This window comes from Penicillium daleae, assembly GCF_028827525.1.
Source record: "Penicillium daleae strain IBT 16125 chromosome Unknown utg000006l_segment0_segment0, whole genome shotgun sequence".
Taxonomy (NCBI): domain Eukaryota; kingdom Fungi; phylum Ascomycota; class Eurotiomycetes; order Eurotiales; family Aspergillaceae; genus Penicillium; species Penicillium daleae.
This window is the reverse complement of record NW_026623154.1, coordinates 1,790,660-1,811,752: the sequence shown is the minus strand read 5'-3', so window position 1 is coordinate 1,811,752 and position 21,093 is coordinate 1,790,660. Positions and strand designations below refer to the sequence as shown.

Below are 21,093 nucleotides of genomic sequence, written 5' to 3'. Positions count from 1 at the left end.
CCCCATAATCGCGGCCTCCTGATCCTTTTTTTTTGATCTCGCCTTTGCTCGACTCCTGATCTGGTTATTATCAGGCCGCACGGCTGAGCCTGCATTTCGCTTCTTTCACGTTGATCGGCTGTTTTTTTTTTATCTGTGTTTACCTTTCGTTTTCGGAAATCGCCTGCATCTTGCATCCTGCATCCCTCGCCCTGCCGACAGCAAAACCGCCCCCCCCGACACCGCAACCCGAACCTTGCGTGCCAATCTCCAACACCCCCATCCCTTCCGCCCATACCACCGACGATTCTTACCAAATTACTGTGCTGTTTCGGATTTGCCGATGATAATTGTGGAGGACCGCTGTACTTGAACGCCCACTACATCAGATCATGACCACCGTCTACCCAAGTCCGAATTCCCTGCCCGAGTTGTCCGGCTCCAAGTCCTCCAAGTCGTCCTCGTTCCATTCCTCGCAAATCGATGGCCCCGATAGCGTCTTCACCGATATTGGGAACTTCGAAGACATTGGTCTCGAAGATGACGCGGAATTGCCCATTGTCGATCAGTCGACCCCTTATGGCGGCCGCGGCCTGACAACCCGGTCGCCCGCCGCCAGATTGCCAAACGGTCTGCCGTACAAGAGTCCTGCAGCGACGACGCGAGACTTGACGGCGACCCCGAAGCCGCGGAAACGAAGTCCCCTGCCTCCGATACACAGCCAGTTCAATGGCTCCGTCCGGACCCCGCAGTCCGCGGGTTCTCTGTCGGCACGGTCAGGCAATAGAAGAGACTCGGGGAGTACGAATCACTCCGGTGGCTTGACGCCTTCGCAGCCTCGCCGGGCACGGTCGATCTCTCCTTTACGGACAATGTCCAGCCGGTCAGCCTCGACCACCAGTTTGGCCCTTTCGCCGCTCTCTGCGAGAACTCCCGTCCCGAAACAAACGTGGCAACTGAATCGCAAGTCCTTGAAGGATCTGGAGGAAGAATACCACGACTCTGATGACGAACTCCCCGACGATGCCAGCCTGTGGAACATTCCAATTTCCCCGCGTCCCGTTCAAGATCGCTCCCAGTCACGAGCCGCAAGCCCGAACGGCCGTAGTCCCGGTCGTCGGCCGCTACCGATCTCGCACTCCACATCTGACATGTCGGCGACCCAGGATCATTCGTCTCAATCAGCCTCTCGTGCGGCACGCATGAAACGAACACAGCGGTCTAGTTCTGCAGGACCTGAACGCGGCCAAATTTCCCCGCGCAACCCCCGCGCTTATTCATACAACAGTTATCTATCCGATCTATCAGAGGAAGCAAGGATCATCACCGAGGCGCTGGAACACCACGCGGATGAGAGCGAGCGCAAGCAAGAAGATGCTGTGCAGATGGGACTGTCGTCGCCAAAGTCCAGTTCTGACTCCCCACGGGGATCCGATGCAATTGAACTACCGCCCTTGCAAAAGTCTAATATCATGATCGACCCGCTGCCCATTAGCAAAGAGAAGGAGAAGGTTCTTACGCGGACGCGCCCTAGCTGGCTGCCGCCCAAGGACCAGAAGGAGGAGAAGAAGCATCTGAGAGAGTACAAGCAGATGATGGCGCAATCGAAGGAAGCTGGTGAGTGTGCTCTATGGTGCGTCTGGTTATAGATAGACTCGTCTTAACACGATTTTGCAGAGAAGCGAAGAGCGGCCCGAGCTGCTTCGGAACAATGCGAAAAGGACAACACTCATGAAGCGCTTCAGAACATTTGGGATGACTATGTGAACCCCAACTGGGAAAGTGCGCTACGCGAGCCTCGCATTCGAGAACTCTGGTGGCGTGGAATTCCGCCCCGTAGTCGAGGAACCATGTGGAAACGTGCGATTGGGAATGAGCTTTCGCTCACTGAGGAGACGTTCACCAAAGCGCTGCAAAGAGCGCAGGACTTGCGGTCCAAGAAAAATGCCGAGCCGGGAGAGAACAATAAGCGTATGCTTGAATGCTTGGAGGCAATCGACGCAGACGTCTGCAAAGCATTCCCTGATTTGAACCTGTTCCAGGAGGGTGGGCCATTGCGGAATACGCTTATAGACCTCTTGCAAGCATACTGCATGTACCGCAGCGATGTGGGCTACATTCATGGTTTGCATACTATTGCCGCACTCCTCGTTCTACAGTTTCCCACCCCTAGCTCCGCTTTCCTCGCCATGGCCAATGCCCTCAATCGCCCTCTCCCAGTTGCCTTCCTGACCTGGGACCGCGGCGCCATGGCCCATACTTATTCACTCGCTTCTGAAACACTACGCTACAAGTTCCCTCGCCTGTCGACTCATCTCCAGGAGACCCTCAAGCTTTCCGAGGAGGAAACCTGGGAGCCCATATTCCGCTCTCTCCTCACCAACGGCCTCGATCTTGAGCGCCTCTCTCGTGTGTGGGACTGTTGGGTCTTTGAAGGCGACCGGATTATGATTCGCTCCGCCGTCGCAATCCTCGGCTGTCTCCAGGCACAAATCATGTCCTTCAACCAACCAGATGACCAATCTCGCCTGGCTGTGCGCAACATTCTGGGTTGGGGCCTTCGCCATCCTGGCGCCAGCGCCCAGAAGCCAAAGGACCGGCACAGCGCGCCCGCAGCAGCCGGGTTTGGTGGCCAAGTCACCAATCCCGGTGTGGCTGATTATTGGATCTTGACCGCTGCTGGCAACGAGGACGGGTTCATGACTGCTGTGCGGGAGGCTGGCAAGGTGCGGCAACAGCAATAGCCCTTCTGGACTGGAAGGAAGCTGCAGACGACGGAGACTGGAGGTATGCCTCATGGGCTAGGAAGTTACGGACGTGGTGCCGACGTACATAGAGTACAGATGCGGCAGGCACGAACTTGCTGGGTAGATAGTATGGGCTTGATTTTCCTTCTGGACATTCACTTTGCTATTCATTGTAGAGTCTTGATCCACTAGATCTGTATTTGTAGGGAATTACCAAAGAGTCAGATGTTCTTTGAAAACACACATGGTTGCCGCAGGAGCTTCGTTTTACTTGTGCTCATGACGCTTCCCACGATTTTACCGACGAGAGAAATATTTGAGAAAAGATGGTATTCAAAACTCAATCCAGTCACACAGAAGCAAGCCATATACTAGAAGCATACGTATCCACATGGTTCATTCGATTTTAATTAAAGCCAGACGAACACCAAGTTCAATCATATCATAATCCGATCATGTCAGAGAGCCTCAATCCACGTTACGATTAAAGCCGAGCTGAGCCGTCAGGCTTTTCTTCAAACTCGTCCAAAATCCCACACGTGGTTTAGCAGCAGCAGCAGCAGTAGCATCATCATTCATCTTCGAAGCATTGGCCGTATCATAAGAGGGAAGGCGTTGGTCAGGCTCCTCATTGATTCTATCCACCTCTGCCGAGAGCGCGAAGAACCGGTCACGAGAAAACGAAAAGTCGCTCGTGCTGGGGTTTCCGGCGCTCTCTCTACTTGCGTGGTGGTCAACGAGCGTTGAGATTCATGCCCAATATCTCTGTCATGGCAGTAGCCGCCGTTCGTACGGTCCTGAGCCAGTCCAGGTTGCATCCGCTGGTTCAGGTCCCGCGTTGAAGAATCGTAAACTCGGTTGAACTAATTCTCACTGAGTCTGGACATAACGGTACAGAGATCGGTGTGTTTCACAGCGCTTTCTTTGGCAATATTTACTAACACCGTAAGCAACTGTCCCATCTCTGTGGTTAACCGACCTATGTCCTGATAAAATTCCGCGGCAGAGATGTAGTCTGGACAGTCCGGCAACTCCCTGTTCTGCCTTTTCTGGATCTTGTTGAGCATCTCTGCACCTATATTATCAAGCCGCATACGTATATTCCGGCGGGGTTTATCGTTCTCAAGAATGGAGGTGAGTACAGTGGTGTTCCATAAGTTTGCAACACCCGAAAAAGTTCAAACCCATCTCATCAGCTATACTTTGAAAGACAAGTTGAAACACAGATGCCGGGAATATCTAGAAAGAGGGTTCAAAAGACATTCAGGAAGATCTGTTAAAAACATAAAATCGAGGCATATTTTGACGGCCTGTTTTCTTGGTCCTTGGTTTCAGACTTTTGAATTGCCACTGAGTATATCTTCGCTTGGCTGGTATGCATCGTATTGTGGAGGGTGGTCATGGCAGTAGGAGACCGTCTTTGACTCCCGGCCGTTAATAGATAACACAGACAGTTTCAAGGATGGTTGAACTATTTGTATCAGGTGAAAAATCTTTGGTATCAGAGAGGAGACTGAATTTTGAAGAGGGAGAAGTGTAGGATTGAGTGTCGAATAGCGGAAAGGAATTTAAAATGTTTAGCTTCTGCTTTGCCCCAGCCAGCCGCCGCCCAACGTAGACCCCAGAGCTATTGGTAGCCCGCGCTACTAAACTAGTTGGGACTATGCTAAGCTAGAAAAGCTCTGCCTAACCCTTTTCAGATTACCATACTCCCCTTGAGGTATAGGACGTGTTAGAGAGTGGCTCCTTGATCTAAAATTGGCAAAGTCACGGATCATGGGTAGACTAGTCCTTTCATACTACATAGCATACTAACCCGACGCAGTAAAGTAAAAATGCATTGCGAAACCGGCTTTTAACTATATAGAAACGCATCGAACAGGGCGTGGAAGGACAGTTATATCCAAAAGGCTTGCCGTGTCTCGAACTATCATCCCATCGCCAACCCTGCTAGCACCCTTCGTGTGGTCTTTTTGGGCGTTTGGAATTTCTGAATCTTCCTGCCCCATGAAAATCTCAATTTGGGTAGACTTTCAATTAATTCTAGCTCTCAGTCAAGTGATACCGATCAAAGCTTTACTGTATGATCTCAAGAACCGGAAGCCAATGTCTCACTGTCGGGCGAGAACGCCAAAGTCCAACCCCATTCTGAGTGGGTATCGGCTATCTCTCGGGGATATGCAGAATCCGTGTTCTCATTAGGACGGCTGTTCTGAGAGTGTTCACGTCTTCGTCCGATGGTCTGCCGTCGTTTCGGCGGTGGGGTGTAATCGTCCCCGGCCACCGGGGCACTCCATCGGCAATTCAGTCCGAGTCTTTTGCAACAGTCACAGCTGGATAGTTCATCCAAGTCGGCTGAGTGGTTCTGGACTTCGGATTTGCATTTCACTTTTCGAATTTTACATGTATAGCATCCTGTGGATAGTTAGTAGACTGCAAAGTAGGAAGGCGACATACCGACCGGACCGTGTTCGTTGTCGTGCGTTTGAGCTTTGTGGAGCGAGCGTGGATGCCATCAGACACCGATGATAATTATTGGGCGGGGAAAGTCTGGGGCTAATGTCGGCAGTTCTACTTGTGATGCATATGGCACTGGCATACGTGACCTTGCAACCCTCTACACAGTAAAGTAGGTTCCTGGCTTGAGAATTTCGGAAATGATTGAAGAGCGTCTTTATGGGGTATTCGATAGAAGATAACAGAATATTCAATCTACTAGGTAGAAATATTCGAATGTTCTCAAGTGGAAACCAAGGGTCAGAATGAAAGGGTGGAACCAGTCCACACAATCTAGTATTATCTCCAGAGCTATGCATAATCTCTAGATCTAAAGGTATCTTCGTATCCAATCATCATATGCAATTCACAAGAGCAAGCATACTGCTCTCGCCAAACAATTCAAAAAGCCACATCATAGGAATCCCAAATCCATACAGACATGACATGCAAAAAAGCCAACCCAAAGTAACGAAAACAAAGTAAAATGCCCAACTAAAAGAAAATCTATCACAAAAATCCAGTATTTTATGTCATAACTCATAACCATTTCTCACACCATCAAAGTCCCCGATTTACCACGAAATCCGAGCAACAGGGCCGTTGGGGAACTGGCGCACCAACACCTTGCGTAGCTCGTCCATAACGAGGATACCAAGTGCCAAGCCCAGCGGGATGAACCAGAACTCGAGGGGGACAGAGGCCGTGCCAAAGAGAGACTGGATGCCGGGGACTTCAGTGACGAAGATGGCAATGACAAGGGAAATCATCATGGCCAGGGGAAGCCAGGGGTTGCGGCGAGCAGGGCGGATAGGATCCGCCTGGAGCAGGGACATGCGCTTGCTGCGGACGGAGAGGATATTGCCCCACTGCATGATGACCAGGGAAACGAAGTAGACGCACTGGCCGACGTTGTTGAAGTGCGTGAGCTGGTCTTGCGTGTAGCCGTGGAAACCGTCGGTGTAATTCTCAAAGGCGAAGACTAGGTCGGAGAAGGGGATGCCGGCGGCTTTCCACATGTAGAGGAAGAACATGCCGTGGGCGCTGAAGGCTTCCATGACACCGACGAAGAGGTAGGATTGGCCGTAGATGCGCAGGTTGATGAGGTGGTCTTTCTTTGGGTTGCGGGGCGGAATGCTGAGCAGGTCGAATTCTTCTTTTTCCATGATTAGGGAGAGTGAGAGGAAGAGATCAGTGAAGACGCAGATGATGATCATGAGGAAGGAGCTCAGTGGAGATGGCACGCCGAAGAAGACGTTCATAATCACGGGCCAGATCTCGGACCAACTACCGGCGGGCAGTAGGTAGGCGATGACCTTTTGCAGGTTTTGGAACACCAGGCGACCCAGACGAATAGCTTCGACGATAGAATCGAATCGGTCCAGCAAGACCAGGTCGGCGGCCTCGATAGCAACATCGCTACCACCGCCAATAGCAACACCAACATTGGCAGCCCGCAGAGCTGGAGCATCGTTGACACCATCACCAGTCACGGCAACGTAGTTGCCCTTGGCCTGGAGTTCGGAAACAATGCGCAACTTTTGTTCGGGGCTGGTACGAGCGAAGACAATCTCGTCATAGCTACACACCGTCGACCACTCATCCTGAGTCATGGACGAAAGACTAGTTCCCTCAAGTAACAGACTGTGGCGCGAGTGAGAGGTCTTGCCTTCGTCGCTAAAGTCGCGCAGATCGTCGATAGTGTCTGGCTCGGCAGCACCGTCAAAGATGCCAATGTCCCGGGCAATCGCAGCGGCAGTCAGACCAAAGTCACCAGTGACCATAAAGAAACGAATACCAGCACGTCGGCAGGCAGCCACGGTACTAGCAGTCTCTGGACGAGGGGGATCGATGATACCAAAGATGCCGAGCACGGTCAGATCTTGCACACCCGAATCAATAATCTCATCACTGAACCCGTTGGAGCCAACTTCGTGAACAGGGATATATCGACGTTGGCAAATGACAATCACACGTTCAGCGCGGCGGGACAACTTGGCCTGGAAAGCTGAGAACTTCTCACGAGCATCGGTGTCCAGGGGGCGCACGGCATTGTGGACAGCAGACCAGTAGGTAGAGCAGCGAGGCAGAAGCACATCAGGAGCACCCTTGACATAGATCAGATAGCCCGGGGCGGTGTTGGTAGGGTCGTGGTGCATGGTTAACATCCACTTGTTCTTCGAGTTGAAGGGAATCTGGTGGATGCGTTCATATGGCTCCAGGTTCCTGGGGTTAGCGGCACCAACATGATCGGCAAGTCGGAGTACTGCTGCATCGGTAGCATTGCCATTCACGTTGCGCTCATACGAAGGGAGGCCCATAGTCTCCGAATCGAATGTGGCATCGTTGCAAAGAACCGAGGCGCGGAGAACGTTAGCCAGTCCGTGAGACACCTCAAGACCGGTTCCCAGGTCGTCGATGCTGAACTCCCAGTCTACCATACCGAAAGACTTGACGAACATGCGGTTCTGGGTCAGAGTACCCGTCTTGTCAGAGCAGATCACGTTGACGCAGCCAAGAGTCTCGACAGTAGCCAGGCCCTTGGGCAGGATACTGGTCTGCTTCATACGGCGGGCAACCATCATCAGGGTCAGGGCGACTCCAACGGGGACACCCTCGGGAATGAACGCCACCACACATCCCATGACATTGTTCAGCATTGCCACCACGCTCATGTAGGTAGGGTGATCCTTGCGAAGCCATCCAACCCAGGTGAACAGGATCAAGAGTGCAAGGAGAATGGTGAGGCCAATGATGATGGCAACGAAGCGGCTGATCTCTTTCTGAATCAAGGTTGGCTTCTGCTTGACGCCGGCAGTCATCTTCGCGATACGGCCCATAACCGATCCCGAACCCGTAAGCACGACTACACCAGTTGCATTGCCATTGGTCACCAGGGTTCCCATCAGGGCGATGTTTCGAGTCTCCAAGAAGTTGGCCTCGGTGGCCTCGGTAGCGCCGTCAATCTCGTCCGACTCGCCAGTGAGAATAGCACGGTCAAAGCGAACATCGCCAGATGTCTTCAGCAGACGCATGTCAGCCGGAACTTTGTTGCCAACGTTGATCTGGATGATATCGCCAGTGACCAACTCGGTGGCGGGAAGACGAATGAACTTCTCATCGCGCATGACGAGGGCCTCGGCGGGCAGAAGATTCAGAATGGAGTTCATGACTCGTTTCGTAGACCAATCTTGGAAAGCCGAGAAGGTGGCCTGAAGAACGATGACGATGATAACCAAGACAGCCATGGCAAGGTTGGTAGGCGAGGGCGGGTTGCTGAGAGGCTTCCAACAGATGAAGAAGATGATCACACCAACCCAAAGAATCGAACAGAATCCACCAAATACGTAAAAGAAGAGTTTCTTCAGGTAGTTCTCCCGGTGCTGCGCAATGACGTTCTTGCCATCGCGAGCGAGGCGTGTAGCGGCGGCCGAGCTGGTGAGACCGGTGCGTTGGTCGACATTGAACTGCTGGCACAGCTGATCCTGGGTCAAGGTGTGGAAGTCGAGACTCTCAAAGTAGTCCTGGTCCGGCAGCTTTTCCTTGGGGGGTTCTTCGATCACCTGCTTGGGTGCGTTCTGAGACTCGGAGATCTGGATGGACAGAGTGCGGAATTCGATGGGGATGCCTGCATGGGCTCCAACGGCAGTTTGTCCAGTGCTGCGAGTACTCCGAGTGCTGCGGATGGTATCACGGCCAGTGGACTGGGTACGGTTGAAACCGGCGGGTTGGTAGATGGACCGCATGGTTTCGATGGCAGTGCCTTCCATATCGGTGGCGGACGAATCCTCAAAGGTAATGCGCACGTTGCGCGCCGTGCGATCACCATCTTCCCTGGATTGATCACCCTCAGCCTCGACGTCGACATCGACGTCGGGCTTGCCGTGGGGGGACTTGGGCTCCATGGCGATAACTGTCGGGGGGAGAGTAGATGAGGGAGGAGGGTGGTGGTGGGAAGGCGATAGAGGAGGGGGAAGCTGACAGCTAAACACCCGGATGGGCACAGCAGAGGGGTGCAGGAAAGGCACAGGACAGAGAATACAAAAATAATTGATGTCGAGGAGCAAGAAAAAGGTAGTGGGAGAGGTCCCCTGTTCCTTATGTACCAGTGCAGAAGACTACTAGGCTGGATGTAGCAGGCCCACGCAGGTGGCTCAGGTAACAGGCACATGGATGAATTGGGAAGGCGAGACGAGGAAGTGGAGGCAAGATTTGCTCATGCAAAAAAGAAAAAAAAATCGATACGAGATCACTGGAACATATCAGAATAGAAAAAATCGTAGGGAACCGCCAAACCGGCGTCATGCAAGCGGCGCCACGCGAGAATAGCCACGAGGGGCAGATTCCAGGATCTCCTTTTGTCGGCCCAGGAGAAAAACTCCATATCCATTCCCTACATTCAGTATCAATTTTCTGGTCATAACAGTTTGCTATGACTACTCGCTGCTAACTAGTTACCTGCTACACGAGTTGAGAGAAGAAAGGGGACTGTTGGGTTTGATACCCACTTGAACTGCCACAGAGTATAGCATGGTACCTGGGGAAACAGACAGCTCTCCATAGTGTTTCAGGTACCGCCGAATAAAGACAGGCCGAACCGTTAACTAAAATCAGAAAACCCAAAGAGATGAGCCAATAACCAACGCATTCAAATCGGAGGAAATCGCGCATGAGCTTGTCGGTGCCACGAGCGGCAGATATACGGATGATACCGTCATTTCGGTAATTTACCTGCCATAGAGCAGTCTCGTCCAATTATAATTCTCGCTGCTGGCTTACTCCCAGCCCATCTGACCATACGTGACATCAGCCCTAAAGAACTTAGTTTGACTCTTAAAAAGTCCAAGCAGCGAAACAGTAAATCCTGAGATTGAGCTTGATGCTTTTGCTATGCTGGACATGTTGAAGAAATTTTCTGCTATCATCATGACAGAGGCCAAAAAAAAGAAAAGAAAAGAAAATAGAAAATAGCGCATGTAATCTCCGCTCGTCATAGCCCGCAAGCGTAGTCAGAAAAGACGAGGGAGTCGAATGTTTGGAACGGCCATCCTGAGGTTGCGGGATTTTTCCTCGCCACAGGAAAAGACAGTCCTGCCCGTGGACTGCTCTGCCGACCTGCTCAAAGCAGCCAGCTTCCACTCCCCCAGGCTCCCGTGTTCTCTGGCTCGGAGGGGGGGGGGGTTTTTTCTCTCACACCTACTCTTTGTCCACTGCGCTAGCGAGCGTTTGCGCTTCTGTTCGAGCAGAAAAATCGCTCAAGCCACTAGGTCATTGTATGTCATGGCCGATCTTCGTGAGCGGTTTACCGGGCCAATCGCGGGATCCCCAGACATGACAGTAGAGTAGGAGTTCCTCCTCCTCAGTATAGTTTTCCTTTTTTTTTTTCTCCTACGCGATGACCGATACCGCGACCGGTGACTGGACTACCTCATTATGATCGAGAGTATCGGAGATCATCGCTACCTAACTAGTTAACTAAAGCGATTTCTTTGACTAAAACATGGGGCCAACGCGCCGAGTCTCTTGTTATGCGACGGGATACGTCCCTTTATTTTCTCTCGTTGATCTCTTCTCCTATTACTGTCACCTGCTTAATATACTTCCAACAGAAAGTCATCGCCTCCATGGATTGGTTCAACCAAAATATCTCTCATATTGTTTTCTCTCCGAATTCCCTACGTAGGTCTGGTAACCTCGCGTCCTCCAGTAGCTCCTTTCTCTCCATAACTCGTATACCCCCCATATAATCAGTCCATTCCGGCGTTTGAGGACTGGACAAAACACCCGCGGTGGCTGGATCTATAAAAAGGGCGCCGGGCTCAAGGGGGTACGCGCTGATATACTTCCACGATATCCCTTATATTTTTGACTTTTGCTTTCCTTTTTCCTTTCTTCCCTGTACTTAACAGTCTAATTTGACATCCTTTAGACTTTATCTTTGCTTTTCCTTCTCCATCTACCTCCACCTTCATCCTCGCAGACCTCGTATCAGTCCATGAAGGACGGACATCTTCGTCACCAGGACGCCTGGACAGCCGTCGCAGTGCATCGACCCAATCTGGCTCCCTCCACTGCACATCATCATTACCTCACGCGGCCGAAATGGTCGACCTCCTCACAAGATCCCAGCGTAGACGACGCATGTCAGAGCCCAAAGCGCGGCATCCCCGTCTTCAGAAACGAGCATCGACCCAGCCTGGCCTCGGTATCAACGGCTGAACGGCCCTTGCTACGATCATCAACCACAAACTCCCTCGCCTCGACATTCCCGCCACAACCAGCCCCAGAGCCCCAACGCCCTTTCACAGACAAATATGGCCGCTGTCTCGAGATCCTGCACTACGGCACCAACAGCACCGTCCGTCTCCACCAAACCAAACTGTCACCCTACGGGGTAAAATCAAAACAACTCTTCGCTATCAAAGTCTACCGCTACCACAATACCATCGTCGACAATCCCACCCCGCTCACCCGCGCATCAACCTGCTCCCCATCTGCCATCGCCAATATACACCCTCACCACCCAAACATCCTCCCCATCACAGACCTGCTCTACAACGAACGCAGCGAACTCTGCCTGGTCATGCCCTTCTGCGCAGGGGGCGACCTACACGAACTCCTCTCCCGTTCAGGACCTCTCTCCACCCCAGAAGCAGACTGCATAACCGCGCAGATCCTCCGAGCACTATCCTTCCTGCACGAGCACGGCACCGCCCACCGCGATATCAGGCTGGAAACCGTGCTCCTCACAGCACACGGTGCCGTGAAACTCGCCGGCTTTGGAGACGGACACATCCGTCGTGTCTGGAATGAATGTGCCATCGCCCCGACACCCACCGATACTGACGCTGAATTGGACGCGCATCCCCATTCCACCCGCTCCTGGTCCTTCTCTCTTCCCTGGATCCTGGCCCCATTCAGCCATGCCAGTCCCGCGAAGGGAAATACCGGGGACACGGTGAATTCCACCACCTCCTTCCCCGGTATGAGTCTGCCGTATATCCCGCCCGAGGGATTCGGGTATCGCCCGCGTCGACGCTCGTGGCGAGATACCATCGAGTGTGACGAGGACGACGAGGAGGAGGATGATGATGATCAGGGGGTGCGGGATCCGCGGCCGGCGGATGTTTGGGCAACGGCGATTATTTATTTAGCTCTTATTACGGGGCGGTTGTTGTGGAGGTGTGCACGGCCGCATCGGGAGGATGCGAAGTATCTGGAGTATTTGCAGTGTCGGCTTGGCGAGGATGGGTATCCGCCTATTGAGGCGTTGGGGAATGTGAGTGGATCCGTTTCTCTTTACCCTTTCACAGCAGATCCCTTTGATTGAGTCTGAGTCTGAGTCTCGACTTGACGAATGCAAGGATGAGAACTTATCACTGATGAATTGGGTATTACAGAGACGCCGCAATGCCACCTATGCAATGCTACACCCCAACTCGCGGAAACGCATTACGACAAAGGATATGCTGCGGTCGGAATGGATGCAGAGTGTATCGATTTGTGAGGCCGGCGAAAAGGGGTATTGACGTTAGACTATGACTATTGAGTCTGGCAACCTTTTAACCTTTTAACGAAATTATGACATACGCATATACAGAGCAACTAAATGATATGATGGGGAATTACTAAAACGACACTCCAAATTACTAATTCGACACCACACACCCTATGATTACAGGGGGAGTCCCAAAGAAATAATCAACCTCCTGTACATCGGGCAGTCAGTCAAAGGTTGCCACCGTGCTCTTCCGCCTACCCCATACGATTTGAGAGATCATCTGGTTGACCAGGTAGTTTCTTAGTAATATAAAATCTGGCAGAAAAGTAGTGGGTCTTGTATAGAGGTTGATTATTTCTTTGGGGCCTCCCCTGGTAGTTTAGCATCGTAATTGTATTACTATCTTCTAATACCCCTTGACGATTGCAAGACTTTTACTACTACCTACCTCTCTCCTATTGTACCGCGTATCAAGTCTTCTAATACGCCCTTCAAGGATTGTATATTTATACTCCTAAGAGACTAAACCTAATAAGGAAAGTAACGCTATTCGAGTTTTACTACAGAAATCGCTGAATCTCCCTCTAATCTAGGTAAGATATCTATATTATATCCGACTGTACACCTACGTATTATCTATCTTCTCCTACTTTTACCATTACCCCTGCTAGTTGTCTTCCTATTTATTTGGCAGTTGGTTTGGCAGATCATTGTGAGGCATTTTGCTACGAACCTACTACCGCGAATAAACTAGGAAGGGTAGATTTAACCCAAGCGAATATACCCATATAGCGAATGAGCAGTATACTAGGAGATAAACAGCAGTAGAAATCTTCCAATCGTCCAATCGTCAAAGAGGGTAAGCGGGTATTAGATGATAGTAATACAATTACAAGGCTAAACTAATTGTTATGGGGCGTGAGCTGTCGAATTAGTAATTCGGGGTGTCGTTTTAGCAATTCCATAAGATGGGTTTGGCAAATTACCTCGTCTACCTTGGTTTACGTTTATCATCCTAATTATCTGAATACCCACTAGCTTAGATTAACAATCAATCTAACCCTATAAACCTATATCTTTGAATCTTCTCTCACCCGGGCTTTGGGGTTGAGACTGACTTCCCTGCTCACATTGGCTGTAAAGAAACATACCACCGCTTAACTCGGCTCGGCAACCCGGTCATACAGCACTTTATCGGCCCGACATCTCATTTATACTTTGTCGCCATGTCAAAGAAGGGGCCTGAGCGGCCGTAGGGCTGGCGTTGGTCATAGCGCCACTTGCAGCATCAAATCTTGCATATGAGCATGGTATCAGTATCATTATTGCTCTAGGGACCCTTCTTCACGATATTCCGTCATATTTCGGGTATTTCAATATTGGAATATAGTATATAGATACTGTAAGTACTCCGTACATGGTGGAACTTTGCAGACAGCGTGGAGGTTCCGTTGAAGAGGGGGTCTTTTAGGCGGCGTTGCTTGGATATGGAACTCGATGTGAACGTGAGCTTGTAGGAAACCGAAAGGCCGTAACTATATAATCTGGAATTAACAGGTCAATGGAATAGCTGCGAAATCTGATAGCATTGCATCGTTAATCGGCGTTTCATCGAAACGGTCGAATAATACGAGCTAACATGCTCACTGGTCAAGTACCTTTGAAGCAGCTTGGTCCCGGAAGACTTGATTGTTAGTGAGAGCTGGAATCTGGCCGTGCGCTCTTGTATGTAGCATGCTCAGAGAAAATCTGCCTCCTTACGTAATTAAATGCCCTAGTACGGTAGGACCTATGATGATTTGAGAAATTATTGCGCGGAAAAGTGCGTTGAGCAGTTGCAGACCCATATAGCCTCGGCGTCACTATGCGCCAGAGAGACTAACTCGGCCAAAGTGTGGCGGGGTCGTAAGTATTTTCATAATAAGTAAATCCATAACAGTCTGAGAATTTACAGTGTGATCAATCCGGAGGTAGTTGAGACTCATTGTTTTATGATCTTATCACGACCATCACTGGGGGAAATAGATGTGATACATAGAAAAAGAAATTGCACATGTCTCACATACACTCAAGACGGCCTCTCCTTACAGCTTGGCATTCAGGGCCTCGCTCACAGGGGCCACCTCAACCATCATCTTACCCGTGTTGACACCCTTGTACAGATCCACCAAAGCCTGGGGCGCTCCCTCGATACCGCCAGGAACGATGTGCTCCTTGCGCTTGAGCTTACCCTGCGACAACCAAGAGGCCAGCTCCTGCAGCGCGGTCGGGTACTTCTTCGCGTAGTCGAAGACAATGAAGCCCTTCATGGTGACTCGTTGGGACTAGAACACGTATTAGCAAATGCCAGTCCCACCTCAACTTCAACCTCAACCCCCAATCGCAAACTCACAATAACAGTCATGAAACTGGCCGGACCCTGCGGCTTCGCAGCGTTATACTGACTGATAGCACCACAAATGACAAAGCGCGCATCCCTCGCCGCCCTAGCCAAGCAAGCATCCAAAATCTCACCACCGGTATTGTCAAAAAAGACATCGATATACTCCGGCGTCGCCTCCTTCAACTGCTTCCGCCAATCGGCATCCTTGTAGTTAATCGCCGCATCGAATCCCAACTCCCTCACCAAAAAGTCACACTTCTCCCGACTCCCGGCCAACCCAACAACCCTCTTCGCCCCCTTGATCTTCGCAATCTGTCCCGCAACCATACCCGTCGCCCCGGCCGCTCCAGAAACAACTACGGTATCGCCCTCCTTCGGGTATCCCACCTCCGTCATACCAAAGTACGCCGTCAACCCGGTCATGCCAAGCACGGACATGGCGTCCGTGGGACGGCCGCCCGGCGGGAGAACGACCTTTTCGACCTCCTTGGCGCCGAGCACGGCGTACTCTTGCCAGCCGGAGTAAGCGACGACCCAGTCGCCGGGCTGGAAGGTGGAGGAGAGGTCTGAGCCGACGGTGATGATTTGGGCGATGCTTTGGCCGCGCATGACGGCGCCGATTTCAACGGGGGCGATGTAGGAGCGTTTGGCGGTTAGCCATTGGCGCATGGCGGGGTCGAGGGAGAGGTAGTGCGTGCGCACGAGGAGTTTGTCGGCGGGGACATTGGTGGGTTTGGGGACGGTGTTGAGGCGGAATGTGCCTGTGGTGAGGGAGGGGTCGATGGCCGGGTCTGGCGCGGTGGTGTAGATGACTTGTTTGTAGGACATTGTGTTGTGGTGGTGGCGGTAGTACTTGTGGGAATTTTGTGGAAGAATGAATAAAAGATGGGATTTAGAAGGACGTAAAATGGGGGGATGGGAGGATGTTTAAAATATGCAGAGTACAACACAGTAAGATGACGAGAACGAAGAAAATGATGGGGAAGTGTGATCGGAGCAACCCCAGATTAGGAAAACTGCTCCACTGGATGATGGAAAGGACCTCGGCCCCGGGTATGGCCTGCACGGAGTCGCCGGGGACGATTAAGATTATTCAACATGCTTGGCATGTCGAGGGTGCATTGTACCCCAAGACAAAGGATCGATGACAAAAGTTCGAATAATTAAGTTGCGAAGGAATCGTTGTCTCAGCTGGGATCCAGCTCCGACTCCATTGCCTCCATCGATTCGCGATGAGTTCAAACTGACGTCATGTCAAATATATAACTGACTAATAACTAAGCTTAACTACGGTAGTTACCAAAAATATACGCTACTAAGCTTACGCTCCGTCACACATATACTTCACCCTCGACACGTCTACTACATATCTCTAATCACCAATTCCCCATAAAATCAACATAATGGTCGCACCTAGAGCCGGCGGCTCCCAAGGCTCCTCCACCGGAGCCCCTGGTATCCCCGTGCCCATGCAAGATACCCGATCGCACTACGACCCCGTCACGACCGGGTACAACCCTGCCACGGGCGCTGCATATCACAAGCCATCGGTAGATCAGCCACAAGAAGGTAGCTACAATCCGAACGCACCGTCAAACAGCTACGATCAGACCGCAGGACAAGACGATCGCATCCAGTATGCGCCGAGTACCGTGCAGCGGCCTGAGCTGGAAGAGGCGGCCGCGACGTCGAAGACGGATAGAGCGTCGGAGTCGAGGGCGAGGAGTGCTAGCGAGGATGTTGGAAAGACGGTGAAGGGGGTCGGGGCGAGTGTTCATGTAAGTTGTTCTGTCTCTGATTCTATAGTTTTGACTGTGAATATTTTGTATAATGAGGCATTCCAGTCGATTGTCATTACTGGAGTGGACAATGCTAACGATGGACTTGATAGGGTGCTGGAGAGACGCTTCGGGGGGCTCTCAATGCTGTTGTTGACCGGGCATTTGGATCGGATGAGAGTGCTGCGCGCAACGAGGAAATTGCACGTCGAGGCGAAGGGGAGATTCGGACGGGCGAGTTTTCCAAGGGGGAACCCCGGAGTCGGTAATAGGCATGCATTGAAGGATGTCGTGGTATAGTGTGTATCCTGTGTGTGTTACACTATAGAATGGATGCAGTGGAATCTAGTTAGTGTCTATAGACATACAGTAACAATAGCGATTTACACATATATCCAGTGTAGTTTCTCGTGGGATTGCTGCTTGATGACGTCGCGGCCCCGATCGGAATGGCCAGCGCCCGCTGCGATTGGGTGGGGCGTATAGTTCCTGGAAATTAAGCCTGCTACACGATTGGTTTTGCATGATAATTCCCCCGTTGGGAATAAATCGAAGCTTATTTAGGCTCTAGTCTCATCATCATCATCGTCGTCGTCGTCGCTGCATAGCACCCGAAGTAGGAGAAAACTGGGAAGTCGAAGAAATTGAATCACAATCGTCGAAATTGACATGCGACCGATGTCATGATTGTGTCGAATCGCTGATCTCTCGTTAGACCAGTCCAGAGTGTATGGACCATTCACCGATCTTCCCGGGCCCAATCCACGGTGCTGGTTGATCCTCGTTCAATGCTTAAACAGCCCGGGACAGACTACGTCTTACTACGTCTTCCAAGAATAATGGCCCTGTATAGGCCTAGAATTTAGTGCTTACGCTTATCCTTAGAGCTTAGCCTGCTCACAAAAATACAGTGCTCACAGATCTAGTCCTTCGTATTCCATTCCAACTGGAATAACGCCATCCCACGTGTTGAGAGGCAGAGTTTTTGCCTTCGGCTCGCCCGGAGAAGGCTGTGCTTGTGCTGGTGGAAACTGGTGGACCCCCCAATTGCAGCGTCCTGCTTCTTAATAATCCGCCCGTTCCCAGCTGATGTGAATGGACCTCAGTTCGCTTTGAATTTTTGTCCAGATTGTATAGAAGTGTACAGAATTTGCATAGTCACCGTTTCGCTACGGGGACTCGGACTCTCTTTGCATCATCATCATCATCATCATCATCACCATTAAACTTGCACATGCCCCGAGCCTCGTTTTTGGGGCCTTCTCTCGTGGCACGGATTGAATTGGATAACATTGCGCCCGCGGCCTAACGACCACAGTGACGTGGTACTCATGAACTCTTCCCAATGGCTTCAATCCCCCCAGCCGACGATTCCAATCTGCTAGTCCCCGCGCCCAAGAGCGCGGGTACTAGTGCAAATGCTCCTGCTCCTCCCGTTCAACCGCGGCGGCAGAAACCGCAAGAATCATGGTCGTCCGAATCTTCCGCAAATGCGATCGCTTCAGACTCGCCCTCCAATTACTCCTCCTTCTCCAGCTCCGATAGCGACGAACCTCATCCCGGCATTGCCAATGAGGTCGACGAAGACGATGCGCTCGACGTGGTCGGGGTGAGTATTGGCCGCGAGCAAAGCCGCATGAAAGCCCGCGCGACACCCGCCGAAGAGAAAAATCGAGTTCTGGAACAACAGGGCGGGTATTTCACCAACATCCCCGACGAGGTTGGCGAAGATGGCTTGTTCGTTTCGGAGCTTACGGCTGAGCCTGAATCAGTGGAGCCGGAGATCGCGGGCTCAGCGGCTGAGCAGGCACTATTGAAGGCCCAACGCGCACCTTCCCGTCACAGACCAACGCATCCCGTTGCACCAGTGGAGCGCCACGCACCGCAAGGTCCCCACAGAGACCACTCTGCGCCATCGCCATCTGTCGTTCGTGATTCCAAGGATTCCGGTGCTTCGGGCTCCCGAACCAGCTTTACCCGGTCGCTGCTGAAAACCTCGCTCCCTCGCCGGCCCCGCGCTTGGTCTGGCGAATTGAAGAAATTCTTGCCCGATTTGACCTCATTGACCAAACGGCCATCACTGTCCTTCCGCTCCACAAATGCACATAGCCGCACTCGCAGCCAGACAGTGTCGACCTCGAGCAAACGGAGCCAACTCAATTCCAGGGCGTCGTCGTTGGATCGGCGACAACACGCAGCATCACCAGCAGCAGCAAATGATCCCACCAACGATGAAGACTTGGGAGACGATGCGCAGCCGATTTCAGAGCTGCGGACGCTAGATGGGAGTTCTGCTGTGAAGCATTCATTCTCGAGATGGCCGAGTGCCGCAATGCCTGGTCGCCCACCGAGTTTGCGGAGATCGTCTTCGGATCAATCGCTCTACCTACGAGCATCCTCGACAGCATCGTCGTTGGAGCAGCGGCCGCGGTATGAGAATGTGCATTCGCAGGTCAATAGCCGGTTCAAGGCTATCAAGGATAGTTTACAGGATTCGAGCAGTCGCCTGCTTAGTATGCCCTCTCTACATTTGCAGGATATTCGCACGGACTGGGCTTCTCGCCCATTCCCTTCTGTAACGAACATCACTGCCGATCGAGGAATTAATGGACCCGCTCAGCGGACGGCGATGCCGCCTCCACCTCCGCGATATAACCCACAGTCCACTCATCCTATCTTGGAAGAGGCAATGTCTGAATTAACTGGGGATGTCGTGATTCTTGGTGGATACCGTGGCTCCATATTGCGCTCTGCGAAACCGCCTCACCGACAACTATGGGTACCGATGAAGGTGGGATTGAACCTGCGAAAGGTCGACCTGGAGGTTGGCTTAACCCGGGAAGACGAAGAGCGCATGGAGGAGACTATCATCCCCTCTGGTGTACTCTCGCACATTGGTCCCGTCGATGTATGCAGAAGACTGATGAAGCGCCTACGTAAATGTGACAACGCCGTACGTGGAGATCTCCGCGTCTGGGACTACGGCTATGACTGGCGATTGAGCCCGGATCTCCTCTCGGAACGCCTCATTACCTTCCTCGAAGGCTTACCATGCAACCGCCCAGCCCCAGAGGGCCAGCCGCAGAATCCACGCCGAGGTGCTACAGTCATCGCCCACAGCCTCGGCGGTCTCATCACCCGGCATGCCGTGAACAAGCGACCCGATCTCTTTGCGGGTGTCGTCTACGCAGGAGTACCGCAGCAATGCGTTAACATCCTCGGTCCCCTACGCAACGGCGACGATGTGCTCCTCAGTTCCCGCGTATTGACTGCACAAGTCAACTTCACGTTCCGCACAAGCTTCGTGCTACTCCCCGAAGATGGCCACTGTTTCATCGACAAGCAGACCAAAGAGGAGTACCGCGTCGACTTCTTCAACGCCGAAAGCTGGGACGAGTATCATCTCTCCCCATGCATCAAACCCGCTCTACCAGCCGTACCGGTAAACACCCGCTTCAAAGACTTTGCCCTCATCAGCAAGCGATTCTCCATGGGCCCACGAGACGACACCCCCGACCTCACGACCCCAGAGCTCACCGACTCCATCGATCCCACTTCCTCAACCACCGAAGACGACCTTACCACCCGCAACCCCCGTCGCCCCGCCCATGCCCACGCCAATTCCATGCCCAACCCGACGCAAGTCGCAGCCACAGCAACAGACAAAGTAAACGACGCCCTCGTCCCCAGCGGCCTCGACACCCTCGTCGGCCCAGGCTCCACACCCCGCAGCAGCACAGCAGCAAACCAAGCCTCCAGCCCCAGCACAATCCCCCGCGCCGCAGCAATGGAATACCTGCACCGCACCCTCGCCGAAATCAAACAATTCAAATCCGAACTCTCCTTCCAACCAACCCACCAAGCCGAAAACCGCTACCCGCCCGCCGCAGTGCTGTACGGGAAAAGCGTACCGACGCTGTATGGCGCGCGGGTCTCGTCCCGCGAGGCGATTAAGCAGCAGGATGCGTATGATGATTTGGCGTTTGCGTCCGGGGATGGGGTTTGTCTTGCTTCGGCGGCGATGTTGCCGGTTGGGTATCGGGTTATTCGGAATGGGCTTGTGAAGAGTGAGAGGGGGCATGTTGGGTTGTTGGGGGATTTGGAGGGGGTGGGACAGTGTTTGCGGGCTGTTATTAGGGGGAGGAAGGAGGGGGTTGGGTTGGGGAGTTTGCAGAAATAGGGGAGGGCATTCCCATGGTGTGGTGAATG

At 52.3% G+C, this 21,093-nt stretch overlaps 6 protein-coding genes across 6 annotated transcripts; 4 read left to right on the top strand and 2 right to left on the bottom strand.

The window, feature by feature from the left end:
- Positions 1-371: 371 nt before the first annotated feature.
- On the top strand, positions 372-2,723 carry N7458_006390 (putative TBC domain protein; the record flags this gene model as incomplete). The annotated part of the gene is made up of 2 exons (XM_056909772.1): positions 372-1,596; positions 1,657-2,723. 2 exons carry the CDS (start codon positions 372-374, stop codon positions 2,721-2,723), a joined length of 2,292 nt encoding a protein of 763 aa, XP_056765476.1.
- A 3,074-nt stretch (positions 2,724-5,797) lies between these two features.
- On the bottom strand, positions 5,798-9,127 carry N7458_006389 (cation-translocating P-type ATPase; the record flags this gene model as incomplete). The annotated part of the gene is made up of 1 exon (XM_056909771.1): positions 5,798-9,127. One exon carries the CDS (start codon positions 9,125-9,127, stop codon positions 5,798-5,800), a length of 3,330 nt encoding a protein of 1,109 aa, XP_056765475.1.
- A 2,090-nt stretch (positions 9,128-11,217) lies between these two features.
- On the top strand, positions 11,218-12,751 carry N7458_006388 (uncharacterized protein; the record flags this gene model as incomplete). Its single annotated transcript, XM_056909770.1, has 2 exons — positions 11,218-12,501; positions 12,536-12,751. 2 exons carry the CDS (start codon positions 11,218-11,220, stop codon positions 12,749-12,751), a joined length of 1,500 nt encoding a protein of 499 aa, XP_056765474.1.
- A 2,056-nt stretch (positions 12,752-14,807) lies between these two features.
- Positions 14,808-15,934, bottom strand: N7458_006387 (NADP-dependent oxidoreductase; the record flags this gene model as incomplete). Its single annotated transcript, XM_056909769.1, has 2 exons — positions 14,808-15,047; positions 15,116-15,934. 2 exons carry the CDS (start codon positions 15,932-15,934, stop codon positions 14,808-14,810), a joined length of 1,059 nt encoding a protein of 352 aa, XP_056765473.1.
- Positions 15,935-16,509: 575 nt separating this feature from the next.
- dprC lies at positions 16,510-17,153 on the top strand (the record flags this gene model as incomplete). Its single annotated transcript, XM_056909768.1, has 2 exons — positions 16,510-16,884; positions 16,998-17,153. 2 exons carry the CDS (start codon positions 16,510-16,512, stop codon positions 17,151-17,153), a joined length of 531 nt encoding a protein of 176 aa, XP_056765472.1.
- Positions 17,154-18,229: 1,076 nt separating this feature from the next.
- Positions 18,230-21,064, top strand: N7458_006385 (uncharacterized protein; the record flags this gene model as incomplete). The annotated part of the gene is made up of 1 exon (XM_056909767.1): positions 18,230-21,064. The coding sequence occupies one exon, from the start codon at positions 18,230-18,232 to the stop codon at positions 21,062-21,064; it is 2,835 nt and encodes a 944-aa protein (XP_056765471.1).
- Positions 21,065-21,093: the final 29 nt, after the last annotated feature.